Source organism: Apus apus, chromosome 2 (genome assembly GCF_020740795.1).
Source record: "Apus apus isolate bApuApu2 chromosome 2, bApuApu2.pri.cur, whole genome shotgun sequence".
Lineage (NCBI taxonomy): Eukaryota > Metazoa > Chordata > Aves > Apodiformes > Apodidae > Apus > Apus apus.
Window position 1 is genome coordinate 21,606,318 of NC_067283.1, and position 9,482 is coordinate 21,615,799.

A 9,482-nucleotide genomic window follows, 5' to 3' on the forward strand; every position below is an offset into this window, starting at 1 on the left:
ATACGTTCTTACACCATTTCCTCCAGTTTTTCCCTATCTTAGAGCTGAGGCAATGCCACACATGTAAAATGGACATGCATGTTATGCTGTACATCTTTAAGGCTCTGTATGAACATTAACTAATTAGGCAGTAAGGAAAAGAGCTGTGAGAAGGCTGTTTCAAATGGCAGAAGCTGCAGGGGATACAGCTTGAACACCAGCTGCGGGTCTGAATGTGTAAAGGCCCAGAGAACGGGGAGGGAAGCAAGCAGGCTGAAAGACTGGAGCAAGCCTGCAAGAGGGCTTCAAAAACACAAAGAAACCTAAGGCATTAAGACTGGCAGCAGCTCACATAGGTACAATGGTTATATTAAGAATGGACTGTCAATCTCAACTGTTAGCCTTTAGCATGGAGAGGAGATTATATTATAACATAAATGCTACCCAGGCCTTAATTACAGCAAATCAATTATTTGACAGACCACTTCAGGAAAACAAAGGTCCTGTGGTAAAAAGAGATTTCTGCATTTCCCTACCTCTGGATTACTGGGACCTCCAGTGCATAACTTCTGAGCCCTTTTTTTTCCTGTTCTTACTTTCCTTGGAAAATACATTTTCTTCCTTGGGAACTATGGATAATCAGGTAACTAAAACACTGGTCTGGCATTCAAGGTCCCAGGCTATGTTCCTAACTAACATACAAACTCTGTTGACAACCCAACACCTGTACTTGCCCCGTTCTCTCTATTCTGCTTATTCAGGCTCTGATTTTTGTTGCTGTCTTCTTTGGGAAAAAATCTGCAAAAGCCTACAGTGAGTGAGCATTCTTGGCTCTTTCTTGTCTATTAAGAAGGTAAACGTGGTTGGTATGGTAGGACCTTGCTTTCTCATAGCTGGAGTAAGGAACTGCGAGTGTGCTCTGGGCCAGTAAGTCACCCAGCATTGCTGTGGCTTGACAGACCACAACAGGGTTTGTGTCTATCTGAAGGCAAGAGATTGGGAAAATTGCTCTTTTCCCACTCTGTAACACGGCTGTTGCAATGGAGGTTTATGCACATCCTGATGTCAAGAAAACCACCTGGGTTAGAAATCACTAAATGCAACACCTCGAGGGACCAACTACAGGCTGAGACAAACCCATCACTCTTGGCACAACTTTTCTTTTGTCCTACCCAGACGAAAGAGCAGTGCTGAAAGCCCTTTCCTGTGGGGTGAAGAGAGCGATGAGATACAAACATAATCATCCAAGTGTGTTCAGCTGCCTTCCTGGGTCTTGAGGGGAAGCCCTTAGCTGAGGGAACTGGCTAGCTTGAATCAGTGCCAGATAAAGAATTTTTTAAAGTCAGAGCATTAGAGGAAAGAAAAAAAAAAAGTAAAAAAAAAAAGTTCAGAATGTGGGAGGGAGGGATATTTTCAAGTGTAGGAAACGGAAGCTTATCAGGAGTTTTCTGGGGTGATAAGGAGCTGGGCTGGCCCATTGCTGCACCGCGCGGACACACTCGCTGCCTTTGGGTCTCTCAGGAAGAGCAAAAGGAGCTGCCTGACATTTCTGCTTAAAAGGAAGAATCAATGAATCTTTGTTTCCCACTGCCTGCTTGTTTGACCTTATTGTGCTGCGGAATAGAAAAGAAAGAAAAGAGAATGGGTGAGGGGAGAGGGGATTCGTGCTGTTAAAATCCAAGACAAGATCACAGCCCTCTGATCATCGCTGGAGATGCTATCGTTTGGTTGTTGTCCTGTTTGCCGCTGCTGCTCATTTCCAATTCTTGCCTTGCTGTAATAAGTCACACTCTTTCCAGCCATCATCCCTGTATTGACAGGCAAATGTCACCCACGTTTGATAGACGTCTATTGCTCCTGAATACAGAAGTATGATTTAGGAATCAATTCTGTTTGTTTATTTAAACAGCTCTTTGTGTACCTTGTATATTTGTAAGCAGGACAAGTTCCTTAATATTTTCTCAGGAGAAGTGCCACTAATATTGCACATTCACCTTCCCACTCAGTCACATAAATGCCTACCAGCCCTTGGGGGAGGAGAAATCTTTCACACACACACAAAATAAGTAAATAAAACCCCCCCCAAAAAAAAACAAACACCAAAAACAAAAACCAACAAACCCGATACTTAACAAAAGGCTTTAAAGCCTTTGCTGCTCCCGAGTTCGAATTAACTCCAGAGACATCTGTTGATCTGTATATGCCCCACACTTCCCCTTGGCTTCTAAACAAAACGGAACTCTTTCCCTCGCTGCCAGTTTGCCAGCAAAACGGTGGCTGGCTCCAGCGCCGGGAAACACTGCAGCCGGTGATGAGTGTGTCGGCTTTAATTCACAGAAAGAACAGTTTCCTTCTCTGCCTTTACGGTTGTTAATCGGAGAGGGGGGAAGAGAGAGACTGGGAATTGTGAGAGATGCTAATCTCTGTTACTGCGCGAGGCGGGAGGTTTATTTTCAAATAACTTCCACCTGGACAACTGGTAATTGTAAAGCATCCCTACACTTAAAGCGGTATTTCCCAGAAAGCACTAGTAGGCAGGGTGGCCTCAGGGAAGTGTTTAGCAGGAGGTGGATTGACCTTTTAATTCTCGATCGGTGACCTGAAGGGTACCCAGAGGCTGCTAAACACATCTCTTCCTTTCGGTCTGCTCCAGAACGAGCTGTCATCGCAAGATGCAGCCAGTGACTGAGGCTCACGATTTCGCTGTTCATCCGTTTGCGGGAGGGGTGGGGGAGGGAGAGATGAAAAAAATATATATATTTCCCACACTGCCAGAGTAATGCCAAACTCTCTGTGAGTGGGAAGAGCAGAGCAGATGCTGGAATGAGATGCCAAAGCAGCTCCCCTTTCCCCTGCGCTTTTGGGTGCCTATAAATTGCTCCAGCGCGCTCGTCAGCCTCCTCCTCTCCTGGCAGGTGGCACCCGGGCAGGATCCCGCTCTCCCTCCGGCTCGGGCTCCGGCGCGGCGCGGCGGTGCGGGATCTCGGCGCTGGGCAGCGGGGCGGCTGCGGGGCGGCCGGGAGGCGCGTCCCCGGTGAGGACTGTCTTCTGGGCGGAAAACAACAACAACAAAAAAACAGAAAAAAAAGAAAGAGAGCGAGCGAGGAGGCGAGCGGGGCGATCGCGAGAGGAAAGGCAAGTTCCAGGGAAAGTTGACTCGGACTGGCACAGCCTGCAAAAAAAAAAAAGTCGATCGCCAGCGGGAGCATAAAAGTGCGGGCGGCCGGGGCGCGGCGGCAGCGCTCCCTGCTCGCCCTCCTTCCCTCCCTCCCTCCGTCCCTCGCTCCCGCCCGGCGCCCGCAGCGGCCGCACCGAGCGCCGCGACCCGCCGGAGCCCCCGCCGCCAGCGGCAGCGGGAGGGCAGCCAAGCCCCAGGGGAGCCGAGCTCGGGCGAGCTCGGCGGTTTTTCGGCTCTGAGGAGGTTCCCGACCAACCATCAAGATTTTGTCCAAAAGCAGGCAAGAGGATCGCCCTGCGCTGAGCCGGCTGGTGGGCAGCAGGCGGCGGCTGATCGCGGCCGGCGCGCTGGGGGTGGTGATGGTGCTGCTGCTGGTGATCCTGATCCCGGTGCTGGTCAGCTCGGCCGGCACCTCGGCGCACTACGAGATGCTGGGCACCTGCCGCATGGTCTGCGACCCCTACGGCGGCACCAAGGCGCCCAGCACGGCGGCCACGCCCGACCGCGGCCTCATGCAGTCCCTGCCCACCTTCATCCAGGGGCCCAAGGGGGAGGCCGGCCGGCCGGGCAAAGCGGGGCCCCGCGGCCCGCCGGGGGAGCCGGGGCCGCCCGGCCCGGTGGGGCCGCCGGGTGAGAAGGGCGAGCCGGGCCGGCAGGGCCTGCCGGGCCCTCCCGGGGCGCCGGGGCTGAACGCGGCGGGGGCCATCAGCGCCGCCACCTACAGCACCGTCCCCAAGATCGCCTTCTACGCCGGCCTCAAGCGGCAGCACGAGGGCTACGAGGTGCTCAAGTTCGACGACGTGGTCACCAACCTGGGCAACCACTACGACCCCACCACCGGCAAGTTCACCTGCTCCATCCCCGGCATCTACTTCTTCACCTACCATGTGCTCATGCGGGGCGGCGACGGCACCAGCATGTGGGCCGATCTCTGCAAGAACAACCAGGTGGGGAGCGCCAAGGGCAACCGGGGACGGGAGGGCAGCGGCCGCAGGAAAGGCAGCGGGCGCCGGGGGGAGCCGGGCTTCCTCAGGGGGGCAGGGTGCCGTAAGGGAGACGGGCGCAGGGGGGAGTGGGGCTGCCCGAGGGGAGCAAGTGCCGGGGGGGCTCTGACTTTTTGAGGGGAGCAGGTGCTGTGACGGGCGCGGGTGGCTGGGGGAAACCTGAGTCCCTGAGGGAGCGGCTGCCTTGAGGACAGTGAGCCCCTGGGCGGAGCCGGACTCGCCGAGGGAAACCGGCATCGTGAGGGGAACGGGCGGAGCGGGGCGTGTGGGAAGGGCGGGAAGCGGGCGGCGGGCGGGGAGGGGGCCGGGCGGCCGCTGCGGGCGGCGGGAGAGGTGCTGGAGCCCGGGCGAGGCAGGGGCAGGGCGAGCCCCGGGGCTGCGGGTGCCCGGCGCTCCGCAGCGGGTGGGCAGCCTGCGGGCACGGCGGGTTCGAGGCGGGGTGCGCTGCCCCCTCTGCCTCGGGTTCCGCGGAGAGCCGGGGCCGGCCCGGGCCGCGGGGTGGATACAAACTCAATGAACTCTTTCCTGGGGGTGACGCCGCTGTCCGGGCCGGCCCGCGGGCAGAGCGGCACTTGGCCTTCCCCAGGGGCCCTCGGTCAGTGCCGGCTGCAGCCCCGGCCGCGGAGCGCTGCCCTCGGCCCGGCCGCGACGGGAGCGGGGTCGGGGCGGTAGCGCAGGCAGCGCTGCCCCAGCGGGCTCCAGCAGAGCCCGGGAGGGTGACTGGCGTTTCCCCGGGGAGAGGAAACTCCGCGGGAAGGAAGGGAATCGGGGCGGAAGGTGAGCTCAGGAGGAGGTGGGTCCTGCGTGGGGAAAGGTGAGATGAGGGGGAGGAAAGCAGCCCCGGCACGGCTCGGGGCTCCCACGCAGCGTGTCGCCGAGCCCGGCACGCTCAGCCTCCGCCGGGGAGAGAGGTTTTCCTGCGCCCGGGAATGCCGGTAACGGTGTGAGCTCGGCGTCTGCAGCCCTTGCCCTTCGGCGGGACGCGCCGGCTGACGGGCGGGCCGGGGGGCAAGCACAGGCACCAGCCCCGGGTCTGCCGGCAGCCTCCGCAGGAAGGTGAGAATGTTCAAAATAATTACAAATCTTGCGATGCCACCGTCTGAAAGACAGAGGAATCATCCATTTTGATGAGGATAAGCGTGGCCACCGCGATCCCGGAGGCTGTGCCTGTGACATTGCCCCCGGGGAGCCTTTCTTTGGGGTGTAGCGCTTCTTCCATCCGTGGGCAACAGACACAGGCAGACACGATGGCTGGAATCGCGACGGCGCTCGCTGCCGGGGCACCTGCCGTCTCTCCGGCTTTGGGTGCCTGTGGGCAGGGCGATGTGCCCGGGCTTTCCCGTGTCTCCGGGTGCCCCCGGAGCTGCCCCGGTCCCCCGTGCGGCGGGAGGGCGAGGGACCAGCCGCTCAACAAGTCGTTCGCTGTCCGAGCTGTCCCGGCACTCCGGGGGCCAGAGGCTGCCGGTTCTGCCAGGCTCGGGGAGCCCCCAGCCCAGCGCTGCCCCTCTACCCGGGTTTTTCATGCTCCGGCGGGGTGGGATGGGGATGTTGATAGGCTCCGGGAGGTGTCGATAGGACTAACAACGGGAGTGCATGTCCCCGCCGTGCCCCGGGGTCGCGGAGGGGCTCGTTCGTTGGCGGGTCTGCTCCCCCCAGCGCCGGGCATCCCCGCCGCGGCCCCGCGCGCTGCGCAGGCGGTCAATTAATCCGACGTGCCACTTAACCTTTTGTTTATGGCTCCTCTGTAGTACTGTGAAAAGAGCATAATGACGGCATCAGCAGCAATTAATTAAATTAGAAAATGTCTACCATAAATACCGTCTCCGCCGATAAACCAAAGCCCGTTGTGATACAGTCACTCTGATTTTTTCATACAAAGGCAACGTTGTCTACACGAGAACACCATTTTACTTGCAATTAATACATTAATCCATTTTGGAACCGTATTTATAATGTTTTGAAGTGTTTCTTTTCCCAACCCTGAAAAATAAATTCGTACCAGTACTTTTTTAAAGAAGTCACAGTTAAAATATTAATCTGAGCCTGAAGTCTGGCCGTTACCAAATGTAAGTACCAGACATAAGACAAATTAAACTTGCAGTGATTCAAAGAAAAAAAGAGGACAAGGGTTCTGTGTGTATATTTGTATATATCTATGTAAAGATAAGTATTTAGGAAAATATTTGCATACCAACTATTTACAATTGATGCACAGTTTTAATGCAGCAGTGTCTCTTTGATTATGATTTATACTTGAAACACTAAATGCTGATGTGATGTCACAGTGGTTAACTTCACATATCATTTGTAAGAAAGCTCAGAAATTTTGAAAGTGAGTCTTTAAATGGAGTCTGACAAAGAAAACATTACAAATTCAGTGTTTTCTAACAATATAAAAACCTAAACTGTTGGAAAGACTGTGGCTTACAGAAAAAAAAAATATTTCTAAGCAGTGCACAGAGGAAATTTCAAGGTCTCCACTGTTAACACATGGCTTTATTTAATGGTGATAAAGCTTGAACAGGGAACTGCTGAGATCAGACAACTTAGCCAGTAGGTGTGGGCAACCTGAGAGTGTAAGTTCGTGAGGGGAGCAGCTAGGCAACTTAGGAAATGCATAGTCTGTTAATGGTTTCATTTTGAGATCCATTTACTCTCTCTTGCAGCAGTACACTGAGAATTCATTTCAGACTGTTCTCCCAGGCTTTAAAAAGAAATTGCTCTGGCTGACCAAACAGGGGGCAAAACATCCCAAGAATAGCACACTGGATTTTACAAGACATTTGCTGCTCTAGATAGGCCTGCAGAATCCACACTTTGGCTTCTAACCTTTCAATACCCTGATTCTTTTCTTCTTCCCCTGGCACATACGATGTAGAATCTTAAAAAATGAAATCTCCATTGCTGTTGAAGCCAGTGTCCATATGCTGACTCCCTTAGGGTAGTCACTAATAAAATTTGAATTTTAAACAAATCCACGAAGTACCATTTCTTCATTATACAAATGGAGAACTGGAAAGTAATTTAAGCCATTTTGTTTGCCAGTGTGTAAGATACTAGTTCTCTGTGGAAGTTTTTCTGCCTCATCTGTATGCTTTTAACTTCTTTCCATTTGCCCTTTCCATTTACACTACCAACAATAATCTCATCTTATTTTCTGTGGAGAGTATTTGCAGGGTTAATAGCCCAGAGCCTTCAACTCCACCCTGCCAGTCATTAATCCAGAGGAAACACTCAGTGCTTAGAAGTTATTCCTTAAACATTAGCAAAATAGCTTGTCTTTGTAAACAGTACCAGGCAATTCAAGATGAAGTCATTAAATACTTGGTGTTTATCATAATACCATGTATCAGTTTAAATTTGTAGCCTGTCACACCACTGCAAGCCTTTTAAGCCTTTCTTCCTCTTCCAGGATGTACAAAGAATTTCCACCTACTGTGATTTTCAAGCTGCATAATGCCATAAGATCTTGCATGGTAAAAGAACACCCTTCTTTTTAACATCTCAATATTAATGTGAAATCATACCACATTAAAATTTAATTTGGAAATGTATCATTTAAAATTTGAAAGGAGAATGGAAATCCATGGAAAATTGTGACTTATAGCCTCTATTTTCAATTCTGAACAGATAAAATCCCACATATAGTACGCCGAATCATGCATTATTACTTAGTTCGGGTTTGGAACACCACTAAATCACCTGCTGCTCTGTAACTAAGCAAGAACAAAGACAAGCAATAAGCAGATGATGTGCTGCACTGAAATAAATCACATACAACTAAGTTTAAATATTTTACCAAACAGGGTCAAATTATATATAAATGATTTGGAGACTTGCAATGCCAAACTGTTCATTGCTGGAAACCAACATAAATCTTGAAATTACAGATTACTTCCAGCTTGCTAGTAGATTTAATCAGCAGTGGAATAGCAAGGGAGAAATCAGAAAAATCATATGTTTAAGTGAAAGCTGCAAATGAAAAAATTACTTGTAAACTCCAAAACATCATGAAGCACATAGCAACTTGCCTGTGGTTTTTCCAATGTGCGTCTCTTACAGCACAGAGAAGTTAAATGTTTGCATACTGAAATGTGGCAGTAACAGTTTTCCCAAACCCTGAGGAGGATCCTTACCTGCTTGTGTGCATTGGCATGTACATGTATGTGGGTAGGTGTGTACTTTTTGTATTCTTTTTGTTGCACCATCCTATTAGTAGTATGACAGTAAGTCACCTCTGGAAGAAGTCCAGCCTGGTATCAGTAGGGCCTCACTCTACATGCATGCTCGTGTCAGTCAGTTGTTCCTCTGACACAGAAGTTGCACCCCTGTGGAACTGGCACACATCTAGGTTCAGTTCTCTGAACTCCCACTGTTATTATGCATAGATTTTAAAAGGCTCCAAACATTTACAGGAGTGCAAACAGTTGTGTATTAATCAGGTGACTGAGAAAACAGGTCATTGTTTTAGTTTCAGATGTTGTATTGCAGGAGAAAATAAGCAACAACCATCAAACCCACAATATATGTTGCCAGACATTCAAAGGGGCAGTTTACACATGCTGAGTAGAATGTTGAGGGTGTGCTTTAATTTCGCCATGCAGGAAAAATTACCTGTTTTCTTAACCACTCCTTATGTATTTTATGTAGGTTCGAGCTAGTGCAATTGCTCAGGATGCTGATCAGAACTACGACTATGCCAGTAACAGCGTGGTTCTTCATTTGGAGCCAGGAGATGAAGTTTACATTAAATTAGATGGAGGAAAAGCACACGGAGGAAACAACAACAAATACAGCACATTTTCTGGATTTATTATTTATGCTGACTGATAATGAGTAAAGAGACCCACCAAACCAGTCCAAAAATGAAGCTAGCTCTTCTAAGCAATGGATTTGCGTGGCAGAAGTCAGTGAAACAAGCACCCCCGCAGAGAGCGACCACCGAGCACCTCAGCAGTGGGGAAAAAAGTCCAATGCTACCTGATTCACATCTGTCCAACACAGAGAAACCTTATGTTAAAAAATTACAAAACAAGTTAAACAGATGTGTGATCCACTACCGCCAAAGCAAATACTTCCTCATTGTTAGTGTCCATGTGAATAAAGTCCTTCATAGATGAAATTTTTATAGAAAAAAAATCACACCTAAGGATGCTGAGTTATTTCTTCAGTGTATATGATACTTTGATGTGTTATGATCTTGCTGCTTTATCCATACTTCAGCTTTGGTTCTTGTGACTTACTTGCTAACAATGATGCTTGGAGTCCACTCATAGTGTGGGGAGGAATGTTTTTACAATAAAAGGAAGAAGTAATCAAAA

At 50.6% G+C, this 9,482-nt stretch overlaps 1 protein-coding gene across 1 annotated transcript; it reads left to right on the plus strand.

The window, feature by feature from the left end:
• The first annotated feature begins 3,501 nt into the window (after positions 1-3,501).
• Positions 3,502-9,482, plus strand: C1QL3 (complement C1q like 3). The gene is made up of 2 exons (XM_051610549.1): positions 3,502-4,104; positions 8,812-9,482. The coding sequence occupies exons 1-2, from the start codon at positions 3,517-3,519 to the stop codon at positions 8,989-8,991; spliced, it is 768 nt and encodes a 255-aa protein (XP_051466509.1). The 5' UTR covers positions 3,502-3,516; the 3' UTR covers positions 8,992-9,482.